At 47.1% G+C, this 22,182-nt stretch overlaps 1 protein-coding gene across 2 annotated transcripts in view; it reads right to left on the bottom strand.

The window, feature by feature from the left end:
• SOX5 (SRY-box transcription factor 5) overlaps positions 1 to 22,182 on the bottom strand; it is a 280,976-nt gene that overhangs the window by 67,292 nt on the left and 191,502 nt on the right. The window contains exons 1-3 of one of the 2 annotated variants that reach the window (XM_075275476.1): positions 19,997 to 20,066; positions 18,796 to 18,968; positions 18,637 to 18,705 (exon numbers count right to left, since the gene is read on the bottom strand). In XM_075275476.1, coding sequence (XP_075131577.1) covers positions 18,637 to 18,705; positions 18,796 to 18,968; positions 19,997 to 20,012 — 258 coding nt within the window. In that variant the 5' untranslated portion in view covers positions 20,013 to 20,066. Of the gene's footprint in view, positions 1 to 18,636; positions 18,706 to 18,795; positions 18,969 to 19,996; positions 20,067 to 22,182 lie in introns of those variants that run through there. The other variant, XM_075275477.1, reaches the window with a different exon arrangement.

Genomic DNA, 22,182 nt, shown 5'->3' with positions numbered 1-22,182 from the left:
GTTGTGTAATTAGAAATATGTTAATTTCCATCCTGTTTACAAACAAGACATTTAAATGGCGACAATCTGACAGTCAGCGGCGAAACCTTCCGAGACCCCCGGCGTGTCGCAGAGGTGATGGCAGCCGAGAGGTAACGTCCCTGTCATCCGGGGAGACAAGTGGGAGTTGTGAGTCTGTGTAATTGCTGCAGGACGGCGAAAGGACGGTGATCCGACGACACGCCAAAGGTGAAAGGACCAGCGGGTTAAAAGGAGCGAATGGCGGCGACGACGACGCGCAGACAATGTGCCCGCAATAAAGTGCCAACAAGACAAAAATAAAACCTCTCCGGCTCCTGTGTGAATAGGTGTCTCATTAACTGAAGTGGCGACAATCTCCGCGCTCAGCCGTCAGCAAAAAAACCTGCGACAATGAACGCAAAAGTAACGGTGACAGATTATACGATCCACGAGAGAAAGATTCCTGGTGCAAGAAACAGGCTGGGCCACAGAGCTCACACTCCAAGTATATGGGGGGGGGGGGGGGGGTGACCACAGAGCTTACACTCTAAGTACATGGGGGGGGGCAGTGACCACAGAGCTTACACTCCAAGTATATGGGGGGGGGGGGGTGACCACAGAGCTTACACTCCAAGTATATGGGGGGAGGGGTGACCACAGAGCTCACACTCCAAGTATATGGGGGGGGGGGGGGTGACCACAGAGCTTACACTCTACGTACATGGAGGGGGGGCAGTGACCACAGAGCTTACACTCTAAGTACATGGGGGGGGGGCAGTGACCACAGAACTTACACTCTAAGTACATGGGGGGGGGGCAGTGACCACAGAGCTTACACTCCAAGTACATGGGGGGGGGGGGCAGTGACCACAGAGCTTACACTCCAAGTACATGGGGGGGGGGGGCAGTGACCACAGAGCTTACACTCCAAGTACATGGAGGGGGGGCAGTGACCACAGAGCTTACACTCTAAGTACATGGGGGGGGGGGCAGTGACCACAGAGCTTACACTCCAAGTACATGGAGGGGGGGCAGTGACCACAGAGCTTACACTCTAAGTACATGGGGGGGGGGGCAGTGACCACAGAACTTACACTCTAAGTACATGGGGGGCAGTGACCACAGAGCTTACACTCCAAGTATATGGGGGGCAGTGACCACAGAGCTTACACTCTACGTACATGGGGGGGGGGGGGCAGTGACCACAGAGCTTACACTCCAAGTATATGGGGGGGGGGGTGACCACAGAGCTTACACTCTAAGTACATGGAGGGGGGGCAGTGACCACAGAGCTTACACTCTAAGTACATGGGGGGGGCAGTGACCACAGAGCTTACACTCTAAGTACATGGGGGGGGGACAGTGACCACAGAGCTTACACTCTAAGTACATGGAGGGGGGGGCAGTGACCACAGAGCTTACACTCTAAGTACATGGGGAAGGGGGGGGGGGGCAGTGACCACAGAGCTTACACTCTAAGTACATGGGGGGGCAGTGACCACAGAGCTTACACTCTAAGTACATGGGGGGGGGCAGTGACCACAGAGCTTACACTCTAAGTACATGGGGGGGGGGGCAGTGACCACAGAGCTTACACTCTAAGTACATGGGGGGGGGGGCAGTGACCACAGAGCTTACACTCTAATTACATGGGGAAGGGGGGGGGGGCAGTGACCACAGAGCTTACACTCTAAGTACATGGGGGGGGGGGCAGTGACCACAGAGCTTACACTCTAAGTACATGGGGGGGGGGGACAGTGACCACAGAGCTTACACTCTAAGTACATGGGGGGGGGGCAGTGACCACAGAGCTTACACTCTAAGTACATGGGGGGGGGGGGCAGTGACCACAGAGCTTACACTCTAATTACATGGGGAAGGGGGGGGGCAGTGACCACAGAGCTTACACTCTAATTACATGGGGAAGGGGGGGGGGGCAGTGACCACAGAGCTTACACTCTACGTACATGGGGGGGGGGCAGTGACCACAGAGCTTACACTCTAAGTACATGGGGGGCAGTGACCACAGAGCTTACACTCTAAGTACATGGGGGGGGGCAGTGACCACAGAGCTTACACTCTAAGTACATGGGGGGGGGGCAGTGACCACAGAGCTTACACTCTAAGTACATGGGGGGGGGGGGGACAGTGACCACAGAGCTTACACTCTAAGTACATGGGGGGGGGGCAGTGACCACAGAGCTTACACTCTAAGTACATGGGGGGGGGGGGGCAGTGACCACAGAGCTTACACTCTAATTACATGGGGAAGGGGGGGGGGCAGTGACCACAGAGCTTACACTCTAATTACATGGGGAAGGGGGGGGGGCAGTGACCACAGAGCTTACACTCTACGTACATGGGGGGGGGGCAGTGACCACAGAGCTTACACTCTAAGTACATGGGGGGGGGGGGCAGTGACCACAGAGCTTACACTCTACGTACATGGGGGGGGGGCAGTGACCACAGAGCTTACACTCTACGTACATGGGGGGGCAGTGACCACAGAGCTTACACTCTAAGTACATGGGGGGGGCAGTGACCACAGAGCTTACACTCTAAGTACATGGGGGGGGCAGTGACCACAGAGCTTACACTCTAAGTACATGGGGGGGGGCAGTGACCACAGAGCTTACACTCTAAGTACATGGGGGGGGGGCAGTGACCACAGAGCTTACACTCTAAGTACATGGGGGGGGGCAGTGACCACAGAGCTTACACTCTAAGTACATGGGGGGGGGGCAGTGACCACAGAGCTTACACTCTAATTACATGGGGAAGGGGGGGGGCAGTGACCACAGAGCTTACACTCTAAGTACATGGAGGGGGGGCAGTGACCACAGAGCTTACACTCTAAGTACATGGGGGGGGGGGGGCAGTGACCACAGAGCTTACACTCTAATTACATGGGGAAGGGGGGGGGCAGTGACCACAGAGCTTACACTCTAATTACATGGGGAAGGGGGGGGCAGTGACCACAGAGCTTACACTCTAAGTACATGGGGGGGGGGGGGCAGTGACCACAGAGCTTACACTCTAAGTACATGGGGGGGGGGCAGTGACCACAGAGCTTACACTCTAAGTACATGGGGGGGGCAGTGACCACAGAGCTTACACTCTAAGTACATGGGGGGGGGGCAGTGACCACAGAGCTTACACTCTAAGTACATGGGGGGGGGGGGCAGTGACCACAGAGCTTACACTCTAAGTACATGGGGGGGGGGCAGTGACCACAGAGCTTACACTCTAATTACATGGGGAAGGGGGGGGGGCAGTGACCACAGAGCTTACACTCTAAGTACATGGGGGGGGGGGGGCAGTGACCACAGAGCTTACACTCTAAGTACATGGAGGGGGGGGGCAGTGACCACAGAGCTTACACTCTAAGTACATGGGGGGGGGCAGTGACCACAGAGCTTACACTCTAAGTACATGGAGGGGGAGGGCAGTGACCACAGAGCTTACACTCTAAGTACATGGGGGGGGGGGCAGTGACCACAGAGCTTACACTCTAAGTACATGGAGGGGGAGGGCAGTGACCACAGAGCTTACACTCTAAGTACATGGGGGGGGGCAGTGACCACAGAGCTTACACTCTAAGTACATGGAGGGGGTGGCAGTGACCACAGAGCTTACACTCTAAGTACATCGGGGGGGGGGGGGGGGCAGTGACCACAGAGCTTACACTCTACGTACATGGGGGGGGGGCAGTGACCACAGAGCTTACACTCTAAGTACATGGGGGGGGGGGCAGTGACCACAGAGCTTACACTCTAAGTACATGGGGGGGGGGCAGTGACCACAGAGCTTACACTCTACGTACATGGGGGGGGGGAAGAGTGACCACAGAGCTTACACTCTACGTACATGGGGGGGGGGGCAGTGACCACAGAGCTTACACTCTAAGTACATGGAGGGGGGGGCAGTGACCACAGAGCTTACACTCTAAGTACATGGGGGGGGGGGCAGTGACCACAGAGCTTACACTCTAATTACATGGAGGGGGGGGGGGCAGTGACCACAGAGCTTACACTCTACGTACATGGGGGGGGGGAGAGTGACCACAGAGCTTACACTCTACGTACATGGGGGGGGGGAGAGTGACCACAGAGCTTACACTCTAAGTACATGAAGGGGGGGGGGCAGTGACCACAGAGCTTACACTCTAAGTACATGGAGGGGGGGGCAGTGACCACAGAGCTTACACTCTAAGTACATGAAGGGGGGGCAGTGACCACAGAGCTTACACTCTAAGTACATGGAGGGGGGGGCAGTGACCACAGAGCTTACACTCTAAGTACATGGGGGGGGGGGCAGTGACCACAGAGCTTACACTCTAAGTACATGGGGGGGGGCAGTGACCACAGAGCTTACACTCTAAGTACATGGGGGGGGGGGCAGTGACCACAGAGCTTACACTCTAAGTACATGGGGGGGGGCAGTGACCACAGAGCTTACACTCTAAGTACATGGGGGGGGGGCAGTGACCACAGAGCTTACACTCTAAGTACATGGAGGGGGGGGGCAGTGACCACAGAGCTTACACTCTAAGTACATGGGGGGGGGGGGGGGCAGTGACCACAGAGCTTACACTCTAAGTACATGGGGGGGGGGGCAGTGACCACAGAGCTTACACTCTAAGTACATGGGGGGGGGGGGCAGTGACCACAGAGCTTACACTCTAAGTACATGGGGGGGGGGGCAGTGACCACAGAGCTTACACTCTAAGTACATCGGGGGGGGGGGGGGGGCAGTGACCACAGAGCTTACACTCTAATTACATGGGGGGGGGGGGCAGTGACCACAGAGCTTACACTCTAAGTACATGAAGGGGGGGCAGTGACCACAGAGCTTACACTCTAAGTACATGAAGGGGGGGCAGTGACCACAGAGCTTACACTCTAATTACATGGGGAAGGGGGGGGGGCAGTGACCACAGAGCTTACACTCTACGTACATGGGGGGGGGGGCAGTGACCACAGAGCTTACACTCTAAGTACATGGGGGGGGCAGTGACCACAGAGCTTACACTCTAAGTACATGGGGGGGGGCAGTGACCACAGAGCTTACACTCTAAGTACATGGGGGGGGGCAGTGACCACAGAGCTTACACTCTAAGTACATGGGGGGGGGGCAGTGACCACAGAGCTTACACTCTAAGTACATGGAGGGGGGGGCAGTGACCACAGAGCTTACACTCTAAGTACATGGGGGGGGGGGCAGTGACCACAGAGCTTACACTCTAAGTACATGGAGGGGGGGGCAGTGACCACAGAGCTTACACTCTAAGTACATGGGGGGGGGGGGGGCAGTGACCACAGGGCTTACACTCTAAGTACATGGGGGGGGGGCAGTGACCACAGAGCTTACACTCTAAGTACATGGGGGGGGGGGGCAGTGACCACAGAGCTTACACTCTAAGTACATGGGGGGGGGGGCAGTGACCACAGAGCTTACACTCTAAGTACATCGGGGGGGGGGGGGGGCAGTGACCACAGAGCTTACACTCTAATTACATGGGGGGGGGGCAGTGACCACAGAGCTTACACTCTAAGTACATGAAGGGGGGGCAGTGACCACAGAGCTTACACTCTAAGTACATGAAGGGGGGGCAGTGACCACAGAGCTTACACTCTAAGTACATGGAGGGGGGGGGGCAGTGACCACAGAGCTTACACTCTACGTACATGGGGGGGGGGGCAGTGACCACAGAGCTTACACTCTAAGTACATGGGGGGGGGCAGTGACCACAGAGCTTACACTCTAAGTACATGGGGGGGGCAGTGACCACAGAGCTTACACTCTAAGTACATGGGGGGGGGGCAGTGACCACAGAGCTTACACTCTAAGTACATGGGGGGGGCAGTGACCACAGAGCTTACACTCTAAGTACATGGGGAAGGGGGGGGGCAGTGACCACAGAGCTTACACTCTAAGTACATGGAGGGGGGGGGGCAGTGACCACAGAGCTTACACTCTAATTACATGGGGAAGGGGGGGGGCAGTGACCACAGAGCTTACACTCTAAGTACATGGAGGGGGGGGGCAGTGACCACAGAGCTTACACTCTACGTACATGGGGGGGGGGGCAGTGACCACAGAGCTTACACTCTAAGTACATGGGGGGGGGGCAGTGACCACAGAGCTTACACTCTAAGTACATGGGGGGGGGGCAGTGACCACAGAGCTTACACTCTACGTACATGGGGGGGGGGGGGTCAGTGACCACAGAGCTTACACTCTAAGTACATGGGGGGGGGGCAGTGACCACAGAGCTTACACTCTAAGTACATGGGGGGGGGGCAGTGACCACAGAGCTTACACTCTACGTACATGGGGGGGGGCAGTGACCACAGAGCTTACACTCTAAGTACATGAAGGGGGGGCAGTGACCACAGAGCTTACACTCTAAGTACATGAAGGGGGGGGCAGTGACCACAGAGCTTACACTCTAAGTACATGGGGGGGGGGGGGCAGTGACCACAGAGCTTACACTATAAGTACATGGGGGGGGGGGATGACCACAGAGCTTACACTCTAAGTACATGGGGGGGGGGGCAGTGACCACAGAGCTTACACTATAAGTACATGGGGGGGGGGGGGGGATGACCACAGAGCTTACACTCTACGTACATGGGGGGGGGGCAGTGACCACAGAGCTTACACTCTAATTACATGGGGGGGGGGGCAGTGACCACAGAGCTTACACTCTAAGTACATGGAGGGGGGGGCAGTGACCACAGAGCTTACACTCTAAGTACATGGAGGGGGGGGGCAGTGACCACAGAGCTTACACTCTAATTACATGGGGAAGGGGGGGGGGCAGTGACCACAGAGCTTACACTCTAATTACATGGGGAAGGGGGGGGGCAGTGACCACAGAGCTTACACTCTAAGTACATGGGGGGGGGGGCAGTGACCACAGAGCTTACACTCTAATTACATGGGGAAGGGGGGGGGGGGGCAGTGACCACAGAGCTTACACTCTAAGTACATGGGGGGGGGGCAGTGACCACAGAGCTTACACTCTAATTACATGGGGAAGGGGGGGGGGGGCAGTGACCACAGAGCTTACACTCTAAGTACATGGGGGGGGCAGTGACCACAGAGCTTACACTCTAAGTACATGGGGGGGGGGGGCAGTGACCACAGAGCTTACACTCTACGTACATGGGGGGGGGCAGTGACCACAGAGCTTACACTCTACGTACATGGGGGGGGGGGGGGGGCAGTGACCACAGAGCTCACAGTTCCTGACACAGGCTCCTCGGTGTTGCCGGCGGTCCGCCGCGGCTCTGATTAGATTGGCGCGCACATCTTGTACATTAATGGGGCTCTGCACTTTGGTCGGAGCTTTTAGCCGCGGTCAGATAATTTCTCTCTTTCGTCTTTCATTTACCGCCGCTCTCACCGCCGTCATGTTTTCACTTCCTCCGTAATCGAATAAAACACCTAGTTAGCGAGAAGCCGCATTAGCGCGTATCACGGGAGGCCATTGTTCCTGGTCCACGCCGCGGCCGCTCTTGTTTAGTAATTATAATGCCATCAAAAGCGAAAAAACCTAACAAAGTAAGAAAGTAACAATCCCGCGCCGTAAATCCCCGCAATTTATGGCCTAATGCGAAGGACGGGGACGCGGTATTAGGTTTTCCTACAAAAACAGGTACGTAAAACCCCGGGGGAAGCCGATGAATGCCGCTACCAGGCCATTGTTCCCGGCCAACGTGGGCAGGAGTCCTGCTGGGCCTTAGTCGAGCTTAACGCAGCCGGAGGTCGGGACAGGAAAGGTAATTAAGAGAAGGAGGCGTCGGGGGGCTCAGCCACATTGTTTCTGCTCCTCGGATCAGTTATGGACAACAAAACAAGGAGGAAAACAAGCGGCGCGGTCACATGACCCTGGGCCGGGGCAGGAGAGGCTGCAATGTGAACAGGGGCCCATATTAACATAAGGGCCACCAAGGTCAAGGGATAGGCCCTGATCTGTGGCGCTTTGTACTCTAGTCACATCCAAAGCTGCATTCCGCTTATCATCACATGGCTGCAAGGCTTAGCTCTCTGATGCCTCTCCCACAATGCACTTCTGTCTTGGGTTGTGCATGGAGTATAAGGGTACGTTCACACCTGGCAGACGTGCCGCAGCCAAGCTATAATGTGTGATTTGTGGCCAGTGGTGGCGGCTTTACGGGCAGCAGACGGGCACTGTGCAGACATTCCACCAGTCACACAGATACAAGATCGGCTTCTGGTAGATACAAAGTAACCTTTGGTGGCGGCGGCGGCGGCCGTATACTGATAGCAGGCGCGGGCTCGGATACACGCCTCACCACAATAGAGGGTTCAGGAGATGTCTCGGGGGATCGGAGGCTCCGGAGTCTTCGTCTCGCCGCTCGGACACATGAAAGAAACACCTGTTACAATCGAGACGCAAAGAAGCAGACAACAATGGATGCAAATGGAGGGGCGGAAAAGCAGGGACGGGAGAAAGCGCCAGATGATATTCGCCGTGCAGGACATAAATGGCATCCGACCGTCCCCGCTGTCACTGCAGCCAAGGCTGAATGTCATCTCTAGAGTGTCAGCTCCACTGCCGAGGAGGGGAAGAATACCGTCTAGTGGTCCGAGCGCTGCCAGAATGCGTTATAAACGGCACATGGTAGAGGAGGCGCCAAGTACCCGTGTCAGGGGGCGGCGGGGGGAGCGGCCACTTATCTACAATCTGCACCCCGCAATATGGAGCAGGTGCAGTGACGCAGGGCTGGGGGTGCACACCACTCTGCTGTACAAAAAGAGGTTTTCACGATATTCCGGCCACTAGGGGTCGCTGCTGCAGCTGATATAAGTATCCCCACCCCCACAATGACAAGGAAGGCTGAGACTTGTAGTTCTGGGGCAGCGGGACCTTCTCACATTCACCGTCTTCATGTCACAAGTCATTTAACTAAAGACCCCGAATGCCAAGAAACATCAAAGAAATAAACAGACGTCTCGTATCCCCCCACCGTGAACAGGTGCGCAAATCTGCAAAAGCGAAGGAAGGAAGCGAGCGGCCGCTCCAGCCCCCAATTATATCCAACAGGTCCAAAGAAGGAAATGGGGGCGCTAATGAGCAAGAAACAGTCATATACCCTGATATGTAGTCACATATACGCCACGGTACATACACCATATATACACATACATAATCATATACACACCATATATACACATACATGATATAGCCACTGTACATACACCATATATACACATACATAATCATATACACACCATATATACACATACATGATATAGCCACTGTACATACACCGTATATACACATACATAATCATATACACACCATATATACACATACATGATATAGCCACTGTACATACACCATATATACACATACATAATCATATACACACCATATATACACATACATGATATAGCCACTGTACATACACCGTATATACACATACATAATCATATACACACCATATATACACATACATGATATAGCCACTGTACATACACCATATATACACATACATAATCATATACACACCATATATACACATACATGATATAGCCACTATATATACACCGTATATATACATACATAATCATATACACCGTATATACACCATATATACACATACGTGATATAGCCACTGTACATACACCATATATACACATACATGATATAGCCACTGTACATACACCGTATATACACATACATAATCATATCCACTGTGTATACACCATATATACACATACATGATATAGCCACTGTACATACACCATATATACACATACATAATCATATCCACTGTATATGCACATACATGATATAGCCACTATATATACACCGTATATATACATACATAATCATATACACCGTATATACACCATATATACACATACGTGATATAGCCACTGTACATACACCATATATACACATACATGATATAGCCACTGTACATACACCGTATATACACATACATAATCATATCCACTGTGTATACACCATATATATACACATACATGATATAGCCACTGTACATACACCGTATATACACATACATAATCATATCCACTGTGTATACACCATATATACACATACGTGATATCCCCAATGTACATACACTATATAAACACATACAAAATCATATACACTGTATATACACCATATATACACATACATGATATAGCCACTGTACATACACCATATATACACATACATAATCATATACACCATATATACACATACATAATCATATACACCATATATACACATACATAATCATATACACCATATATACACATACATAATCATATACACCATATATACACATATGTGATATAGCCACTATATATACACCATGTATACACATACATAATCATATCCACTGTATATACACATACATGATATAGCCACTATATATACACCGTATATATACATACATAATCATATACACCGTATATACACCATATATACACATACGTGATATAGCCACTATATATACACCATGTATACACATACATAATCATATCCACTGTATATACACGTACATGATATAGCCACGATATATACACCATACATGCACATACTCATGTAATATGTGACTATATATTGTATAGATTTACAGTTGTAGTATAGCTCAGGAGTCCAGTGGGCGGTCCTACCTGTGTCAGTCACTAAGTTATGCTCAGCCCTTCCAGCCTGTATACTGAGCTCTGTGTACAATATGACGGGTTCCCTTTATACCGGACCTTTACCCCCCTCCAGCTCTTGTTGTTCTTTATTAGCCCCTTCTCCAATGTTTCCGGCACACTTGGAGTTTCCTCTCTCGCCCCCTCCGTTCCTGAGCAATCAGTGCTGGCAGTTTTGGTGCCTGATATGTAACTAGACTCCCCGATAGCAAGTGGGTGGTGTCAGGGAGGAGCAGGCAGGGGGTGGGACTCAGGGCTCCAATCAATGGCAGATAGTGTCAGAGCTCAGAATCCCGCCCCTTTGCCTACTCCTAACACCATCACCACTGATTGGTGCTCTAAGTCACACCTCCTCGTCTGCTCCTCCCTGACACCGCCCACTTGCCATTAGGGAGTCCAGTTACATATCAGGCACCAAAACTATCAGCACTGATTGCTCAGGAATGGAGGGGGCGAGAGAGGAAACTCCAACTGTGCCGGGATCAGTGGAGGAGGGGCTAATACAAGGTGCAGAGCGCTGTAGGGGGATTACTGTAGGGATGTTTCCTTGCTAGGAGGTGACACTCACACATTACAGGAGTCCGGTTACCCCTCACTTCCCCTTTAAGAGTGCGGTTACTTATTGGCTGATTAGCATCGATGTGGCGGAGACGCCATCCTGAGTGTCGAGGACTCCGCATCCATCCCGCGCTCGCTAATTATCTGCTTTGTTTCTACATTGTGCAGGTCTTTTTGTTCCTGCGTCTTATCTCAAGGCTACTCAGAACAACAATGGCGGCAGCCGCCGTGTGAGCGCAAAACTCCGCCAAGCACCTGATTTCAATTATTTCTCTATTGCTAATTACCATTCACTCCGACAATCGCGGCCACCGCCAGGTGCCAAAACTCTAGAGCTGAAGAGAACCAAACAGTGCACGATGGCGATGGCGAAGGATACGGAGAACTGAACCTGCAGGCCTGTGTATGGAATGTGACATCATATAGGGAGGTAGAAGAGGTGATATACAACGGGACGTCATATACCATAATATATATATAATACAGGGAATATACAGGGAGATAGAAGAGGTGATATACAACGGGACGTCATATACCATAATATATATATAATATAGGGAATATATAGGGAGGTAGAAGAGGTGATATACAACGGGACGTCATATACCATAATATATATATAATACAGGGAATATATAGGGAGATAGAAGAGGTGATATACAACGGGACGTCATATACCATAATATATATATAATACAGGGAATATATAGGGAGGTAGAAGAGGTGATATAGAACGGAACGTCATATACCATAATATATATATAATATAGGGAATATATAGGGAGGTAGAAGAGGTGATATAGAACGGAACGTCATATACCATAATATATATATAATATAGGGAATATATAGGGAGGTAGAAGAGGTGATATAGAACGGGACATCATATACCATAATATATATATAATATAGGGAATATATAGGGGGGTAGAAGAGGTGATATACAACGGGACGTCATATACCATAATATATATATAATACAGGGAATATATAGGGAGGTAGAAGAGGTGATATAGAACGGAACGTCATATACCATAATATATATATAATATAGGGAATATACAGGGAGGTAGAAGAGGTGATATAGAACGGAACGTCATATACCATAATATATATATAATATAGGGAATATATAGGGGGGTAGAAGAGGTGATATAGAACGGGACGTCATATACCATAATATATATAATATAGGGAATATATAGGGAGGTAGAAGAGGTCATATACAACGGGACGTCATATACCATAATATATATATAATATAGGGAATATATAGGGGGGTAGAAGAGGTGATATACAACAGGACGTCATATACCATAATATATATATAATATAGGGAATATATAGGGGGGTAGAAGAGGTCATATACAACGGGACGTCATATACCATAATATATATAATATAGGGAATATATAGGGAGGTAGAAGAGGTGATATACAACGGGACGTCATATACCATAATATATATAATATAGGGAATATACAGGGAGGTAGAAGAGGTGATATACAACGGGACGTCATATACCATAATATATATATAATACAGGGAATATATAGGGGGGTAGAAGAGGTCATATACAACGGGACGTCATATACCATAATATATATATAATATAGGGAATATATAGGGAGGTAGAAGAGGTGATATAGAACGGGACGTCATATACCATAATATATATAATATAGGGAATATATAGGGGGGTAGAAGAGGTGATATAGAACGGGACGTCATATACCATAATATATATAATATAGGGAATATATAGGGGGGTAGAAGAGGTCATATACAACGGGACGTCATATACCATAATATATATAATATAGGGAATATATAGGGAGGTAGAAGAGGTGATATACAACGGGACGTCATATACGATAATATATATATAATACAGGGAATATACAGGGAGGTAGAAGAGGTGATATACAACGGGACGTCATATACCATAATATATATATAATACAGGGAATATATAGGGAGATAGAAGAGGTGATATACAACGGGACGTCATATACCATAATATATATATATAATACAGGGAATATATAGGGGGGTAGAAGAGGTCATATACAACGGGACGTCATATACCATAATATATATATAATATAGGGAATATATAGGGAGGTAGAAGAGGTGATATAGAACGGGACGTCATATACCATAATATATATAATATAGGGAATATATAGGGGGGTAGAAGAGGTGATATAGAACGGGACGTCATATACCATAATATATATAATATAGGGAATATATAGGGGGGTAGAAGAGGTCATATACAACGGGACGTCATATACCATAATATATATAATATAGGGAATATATAGGGAGGTAGAAGAGGTGATATACAACGGGACGTCATATACCATAATATATATAATATAGGGAATATACAGGGGGGTAGAAGAGGTCATATACAACGGGACGTCATATACCATAATATATATAATATAGGGAATATATAGGGAGGTAGAAGAGGTGATATACAACAGGACGTCATATACGATAATATATATATAATACAGGGAATATACAGGGAGGTAGAAGAGGTGATATACAACGGGACGTCATATACCATAATATATATATAATACAGGGAATATATAGGGAGATAGAAGAGGTGATATACAACGGGACGTCATATACCATAATATATATATAATATAGGGAATATATAGGGAGATAGAAGAGGTGATATACAACGGGACGTCATATACCATAATATATATATAATATAGGGAATATATAGGGAGGTAGAAGAGGTGATATACAACGGGACGTCATATACCATAATATATATATAATATAGGGAATATATAGGGAGATAGAAGAGGTGATATACAACGGGACGTCATATACCATAATATATATATAATACAGGGAATATATAGGGAGGTAGAAGAGGTGATATAGAACGGGACGTCATATACGATAATATATATATAATATAGGGAATATATAGGGAGGTAGAAGAGGTGATATAGAACGGGACATCATATACCATAATATATATATAATATAGGGAATATATAGGGAGGTAGAAGAGGTGATATAGAACGGGACATCATATACCATAATATATATATAATACAGGGAATATACAGGGAGGTAGAAGAGGTGATATACAACGGGACGTCATATACCATAATATATATAATATAGGGAATATATAGGGGGGTAGAAGAGGTGATATACAACGGGACGTCATATACCATAATATATATATAATATAGGGAATATATAGGGAGGTAGAAGAGGTGATATACAACGGGACGTCATATACCATAATATATATATAATACAGGGAATATATAGGGAGGTAGAAGAGGTGATATACAACAGGACGTCATATACGATAATGTATATATAATATAGGGAATATATAGGGAGATAGAAGAGGTGATATAGAACGGGACATCATATACGATAATGTATATATAATATAGGGAATATATAGGGAGGTAGAAGAGGTGATATACAACGGGACGTCATATACCATAATATATATATAATACAGGGAATATATAGGGAGATAGAAGAGGTGATATACAACAGGACGTCATATACGATAATGTATATATAATATAGGGAATATATAGGGAGATAGAAGAGGTGATATACAACGGGACGTCATATACCATAATATATATATAATACAGGGAATATATAGGGAGGTAGAAGAGGTGATATACAACGGGACGTCATATACCATAATATATATATAATACAGGGAATATATAGGGAGGTAGAAGAGGTGATATACAACAGGACGTCATATACGATAATGTATATATAATATAGGGAATATATAGGGAGGTAGAAGAGGTGATATACAACGGGACGTCATATACCATAATATATATATAATATAGGGAATATATAGGGGGGTAGAAGAGGTCATATACAACGGGACATCATATACCATAATATATATATAATACAGGGAATATATAGGGAGGTAGAAGAGGTCATATACAACGGGACGTCATATACCATAATATATATATAATATAGGGAATATATAGGGAGGTAGAAGAGGTGATATACAACAGGACGTCATATACGATAATGTATATATAATATAGGGAATATATAGGGAGATAGAAGAGGTGATATACAACGGGACGTCATATACCATAATATATATATAATATAGGGAATATATAGGGGGGTAGAAGAGGTCATATACAACGGGACGTCATATACCATAATATATATATAATACAGGGAATATATAGGGAGGTAGAAGAGGTGATATACAACAGGACGTCATATACGATAATGTATATATAATATAGGGAATATATAGGGAGGTAGAAGAGGTGATATACAACAGGACGTCATATACGATAATATATATATAATATAGGGAATATATAGGGAGGTAGAAGAGGTGATATACAACGGGACGTCATATACCATAATATATATATATATAATACAGTGAATATATAGGGAGGTAGAAGAGGTGATATAGAACGGAACGTCATATACCATAATATATATATAATATAGGGAATATATAGGGAGGTAGAAGAGGTGATATAGAACGGGACATCATATACCATAATATATATATAATACAGGGAATATACAGGGAGGTAGAAGAGGTGATATACAACGGGACGTCATATACCATAATATATATAATATAGGGAATATACAGGGAGGTAGAAGAGGTGATATAGAACGGGACGTCATATACCATAATATATATATAATACAGGGAATATATAGGGGGGTAGAAGAGGTGATATAGAACGGAACGTCATATACCATAATATATATATAATATAGGGAATATATAGGGAGGTAGAAGAGGTGATATAGAACGGGACATCATATACCATAATATATATATAATATAGGGAATATATAGGGGGGTAGAAGAGGTGATATACAACGGGACGTCATATACCATAATATATATATAATACAGGGAATATACAGGGAGGTAGAAGAGGTGATATACAACAGGACGTCATATACCATAATATATATATAATACAGGGAATATACAGGGAGATAGAAGAGGTGATATAGAACGGAACGTCATATACGATAATATATATATAATATAGGGAATATATAGGGAGGTAGAAGAGGTGATATAGAACGGAACGTCATATACGATAATATATATATAACACAGGGAATATACAGGGAGGTAGAAGAGGTGATATAGAACGGAACGTCATATACGATAATATATATATAATATAGGGAATATATAGGGAGGTAGAAGAGGTGATATAGAACGGGACATCATATACCATAATATATATATAATATAGGGAATATATAGGGAGGTAGAAGAGGTGATATACAACGGGACGTCATATACCATAATATATATATATAATACAGGGAATATATAGGGAGGTAGAAGAGGTGATATAGAACGGAACATAACACTGGACTCGTTATATAATAGAATGTAATACAATGTATGTAATATATAGGGATATAATATAGAATATGTCATATAGAACGGACCGTCATATACGATAATATATAATATAGGTAATATATAGGGAGGTAGAAGAGGTGATATAGAACGGAACGTATATAGGTAATATATAGGGATATAATACAGAATAGGTGATATACAACGGAACGGAACACAGGACTGGTTATATAATAGAACGTAATACAATGTATGTAATATATAGGGATATAATGTAGAATATCGTATCATGTAATACATGTGAGATAATATAATACCATGTCATATAGAATGTGATGGAACATAATATAATATGATGTAATATTCAATGTAATAGAATATGATGTAATAGAACACAATCATATAATATAATGTAATAGAATAGAATGTAACATGTAACATGGGATATAGAATCTTCTAGCATGTAACACGTGTGATACAATGTAACGTTGTGCAGGACATCCTGTGGGGTTAGTTCCCAGTGTCCGCCCGGACATCTCTGTTACGTTTTCTCTTTTCTATTCTATCGCCTTTGAAGTTTGGCGCGGGTCGGGCGTCCTCCGGGCCGGTGACAAGTGATGTCATTATTGGGCTGGCTGCCGGGGTCTTTATCAGTACAATGTTATAATAATGTCTTCAAGATGTGTCCAGAGTGAAGGGGTTAACCCCGCTGAGAGCCGCCCCTCCCCCACTGCCCCCCTGGTCCCTTTTGTTTTTTGATGTGCGGGTTCCCAGGCGATTATCTGAGGGCGGGGTCCCCCCTGATAAGTGATAGCCCATCAGCTGGGCCGCTTCTGTGAGAAACAATTGTCCTGCTCGCTGCGCCGGCGCGCTCGCCACTTTGGGAAAAGGTTGCCGAGTCATGGGAAAAAGCGGCCGAGGACGGGAGAGGCCGTCACCGTGTTTACAAGATGCAAGAAAACAGCTGCTGCTGCCACATGGCCGCCCCGGGACAGCGCCTCCTTCTGGGGTCACGTGACACAGCGCTGACACCAATCTACAATGTATCAGTCACATGACTAGAACGTCATCGAAACCCCAAATCTACCAGAACGTAAGAAAATCATTGGTGACATTGTGCGTCCTCCATGTGACGGCGTCTTAATGAGTGCGCGGCGCGGTCACCGCATCGCTTTGTCGTCTCTTCTGATATTTGGCTTCTGACTGAGATAAATTAATGGAACGCGCGGTCGGAACCAATGGCGACTTTCTGTATATAACAATAATGAGGCAACGGCGCAAACCGTACAAACTGCACCGCGGCTGACAACAGGCAACGGGCGCAATATCCAGTAATATCACGTCACATATAGCAGTGATTACATCAGATCAGCAATGGATTTAAAGGGGGACTCCAAGGACAGAACGCACAACGATCCCCAGAAGGAACGGCTTAAGGAAATTACAATATCCCAGTGCCAATGGAGTAAATCTGCTGGAGGAGGTGGGTCCTTGATGGACAGAAGATACAAGTAGGCGGAGTCCCCCTTTATCAGCTTGTGGGTTTTTCAACCTTTGATAGCTGCCCCCTCCGCTGGTTCCGGCACAGTTGGAGGTTTCTCCTCTCGCCCCCTCCGTTCCTGATCAATCAGTGCGGGTAGTTTTGGTGCCTGATATGTAACTAGACTCCCTAATGACAAGTGGGTGGTGTCAGGAAGGAGAAGGCAAGGGGGCGGGACTCCAACCAGTAGTGATGTTGTCAGGCAGGGGTAGGTAAGGGGGGATTCTGAGCTCTGATATGGTCTGACTCTGATTGGATCTCTGAGTCCCGCCCCCTTGTTATTAGGGAGTCTAGTTACATATCAGGCACCAAAACTACCAGAACTGATTGCTCAGGAACGGGGGGGGGCGAGAGAGGAAATACCAACTGTACCGAAAACTGTAACACAAAGTCTATAAAGAGAAGAGCAGAGGAGGCGGGGGAGGGGAGGGGTCCTGACCTGTATCTGCTGCTGGAGGAGGTTGATCTTGTGCTGTTGCTGCAGGAGTTGCTGCTGTTGTCTTGCAATCTGCAAAAATAAAACGTGAGATCCAGTTATTAACCCCGAGGTGACGGTCAGCGGATATGACAGGGGGCGGGGGCGGTCAGGCGGACTCACCTGTTCCTGCTGCTGTTTGGCCAGTTCCATCTGCTGGCGCTGTTTCTCGATCTGCGAGGCGGCGAGTTTCTTCTGCTCGTCGTGCGCTGCCAGCAGCTGTTCTCGCAGACTGGTGAGCTGGTTGATCATCCCCATGAGCTGACGCTCCTTCTCCGCCAGGCTCTCCGGGGTCCCTGGGGATGGAGGGAAGAATTAGGGGGACATCATCTGTGGCTTGGCCGCGGGGGGCGCTATTAGGGGTGGGCACCACGTCGCCCCATGAGTCCCCAACTATGCTTATGGTTTGTTTAATAAGCGATCAGTGATCTACAGACGTCTATGGAGAGGCGGCCACCGGCGACATCTACAGGCCACTGGGGGGATTACACCTGAGAAAAGCCAAGCAATATACTAATCTCATCGGCTGTGGCCAGAGGACGGGGGGCTGCATACAGAAAACGGCACAGGTCACATGGTACAAGGAAAACTTTACCAACATGACATGCAGATAAACCATCAGAACAATTCATGGTAATGCGGCCACTAGGGGGGGCTGAGACACTTAGATCATATATGACAGATATCAGTCCTCTTCTAGCACTCCGCTACTGACATAACCTCACATGTGACCAATATCCGTCCTCCGCTTTAGGATGAATTGCGCCACCTGCAGGATGACGACTTTACCTCCGCCATGTTGGGCTGATTAGCATGTGACAAATAATAATAAATTTGCGTCGCCTCCGGTCGCCAGTTCTGCGGTTTATTGCTTAAAAGCCTCAGCGAATAATTACAGCCCATTGTCTATAATTGTCTTCAAATGGAAAAAACGAGCAAAGGCGACGGCGAGCGCGAGAGCGGAGCGGCGCTAAATATTGAAGGGATCGTTCTTGGAATACATTGACCAATTGACTTCAGCTCCGGTAATTATGGGGCACGGTTTTCCTCGGCACATTCGACGCACAGAGGTCATAGGCATTAATGTAACTCAGACCGCCGATTCTCCGGTATTAACGCCGCGCGAATATTACTGAAATGTAGAAAATGAATTCCGAAATGAGTCTAAGACGCGGCGCCCAATATATGATTAATGGCTGCTAAACAGGGCGAAAAACCGCACCGGGGAGACGGCCATGATAGCGGCTGAGGGGCGCAGAAATACGCCAAATCTTACAGGACCTGCTGTGAGTTCCGACAATCCGAGACGCCGTTCGCCACATACGTTTCTGCGCTGACATTGCCACGATGTTGAGCTGCTCTTGACATGAAGTTTGTCAGATTTCTGTGTAGATTCCCAGAGAAATCCTAAAACGCGCGAGCTTCCATTGATCTGCGGACCTGGCAGATTATCCGCCATAATCCTCATATTAACCCCGCCGCGAAGCGTACGCTGTCATTCAGGACGCTTTCTATCACGGGAAGGATTAAGAGGTTTTTTACATAATCCGTCACCAGCGGCTGCCGCAGCTTCATTATCTGGATGTGAAAACTGATCTGGAGTTATGTCGTATACTCCACTCACATCCAAAGCTGCTCTCTGAGGTCTAGTGTTAGATCATGTGCTATACTCCGCTCACATCCAAAGCTGCTCTCTGAGGTCTAGTGTTAGATCATGTGCTATACTCCACTCACATCCAAAGCTGCTGTCTGAGGTCTAGTGTTAGATCATGTGCTATACTCCGCTCACATCCAAAGCTGCTCTCTGAGGTCTAGTGTTAGATCATGTGCTATACTCCGCTCACATCCAAAGCTGCTCTCTGAGGTCTAGTGATAGATCATGTGCTATACTCCGCTCACATCCAAAGCTGCTGTCTGAGGTCTAGTGTTAGATCATGTGCTATACTCCACTCACATCCAAAGCTGCTGTCTGAAGTCTAGTGTTAGATCATGTGCTATACTCCGCTCACATCCAAAGCTGCTGTCTGAGGTCTAGTGTTAGATCATGTGCTATACTCCACTCACATCCAAAGCTGCTGTCTGAGGTCTAGTGTTAGATCATGTGCTATACTCCGCTCACATCCAAAGCTGCTGTCTCAGGTCTAGTGTTAGATCATGCGCTATACTCCGCTCACATCCAAAGCTGCTCTCTGAGGTCTAGTGTTAGATCATGCGCTATACTCTGCTCACATCCAAAGCTGCTCTCTGAGGTCTAGTGTTAGATCATGCGCTATACTCCGCTAACATCCAAAGCTGCTGTCTGAGGTCTAGTGTTAGATCATGCGCTATACTCCGCTCACATCCAAAGCTGCTCTCTGAGGTCTAGTGTTAGATCATGTACTATACTCCGCTCACATCCAAAGCTGCTGTCTGAGGTCTAGTGTTAGATCATGTGCTATACTCCACTCACATTAAAAGCTGCTGTCTGAGGTCTAGTGTTAGATCATGTGCTATACTCCGCTCACATCCAAAGCTGCTGTCTGAGGTCTAGTGTTAGATCATGTGCTATACTCCACTCACATCCAAAGCTGCTGTCTGAGGTCTAGTGTTAGATCATGTGCTATACTCCGCTCACATCCAAAGCTGCTCTCTGAGGTCTAGTGTTAGATCATGTGCTATACTCCGCTCACATCCAAAGCTGCTCTCTGAGGTCTAGTGATAGATCATGTGCTATACTCCGCTCACATCCAAAGCTGCTGTCTGAAGTCTAGTGTTAGATCATGTGCTATACTCCACTCACATCCAAAGCTGCTGTCTGAGGTCTAGTGTTAGATCATGTGCTATACTCCGCTCACATCCAAAGCTGCTGTCTGAGGTCTAGTGTTAGATCATGTGCTATACTCCACTCACATCCAAAGCTGCTGTCTGAGGTCTAGTGTTAGATCATGTGCTATACTCCACTCATATCCAAAGCTGCTGTCTCAGGTCTAGTGTTAGATCATGCGCTATACTCCGCTCACATCCAAAGCTGCTGTCTGAGGTCTAGTGTTAGATCATGTGCTATACTCCGCTCACATCCAAAGCTGCTGTCTGAGGTCTAGTGTTAGATCATGTGCTATACTCCGCTCACATCCAAAGCTGCTGTCTGAGGTCTAGTGTTAGATCATGCGCTATACTCCGCTAACATCCAAAGCTGCTGTCTGAGGTCTAGTGTTAGATCATGCGCTATACTCAGCTCACATCCAAAGCTGCTCTCTGAGGTCTAGTGTTAGATCATGTGCTATACTCTGCTCACATCCAAAGCTGCTGTCTGAGGTCTAGTGTTAGATCATGCGCTATACTCCGCTCACATCCAAAGCTGCTGTCTGAGGTCTAGTGTTAGATCATGTGCTATACTCTGCTCACATCCAAAGCTGCTGTCTGAGGTCTAGTGTTAGATCATGCGCTATACTCTGCTCACATCCAAAGCTGCTGTCTGAGGTCTAGTGTTAGATCATGCGCCATACTCTGCTCACATCCAAAGCTGCTGTC

Source organism: Leptodactylus fuscus, chromosome 5 (assembly GCF_031893055.1).
Source record: "Leptodactylus fuscus isolate aLepFus1 chromosome 5, aLepFus1.hap2, whole genome shotgun sequence".
In the NCBI taxonomy this organism is placed as follows: Eukaryota; Metazoa; Chordata; class Amphibia; order Anura; family Leptodactylidae; genus Leptodactylus; species Leptodactylus fuscus.
Note: the sequence above shows the minus strand (reverse complement) of the source record. Positions and strands in the feature narration are given on the sequence as shown.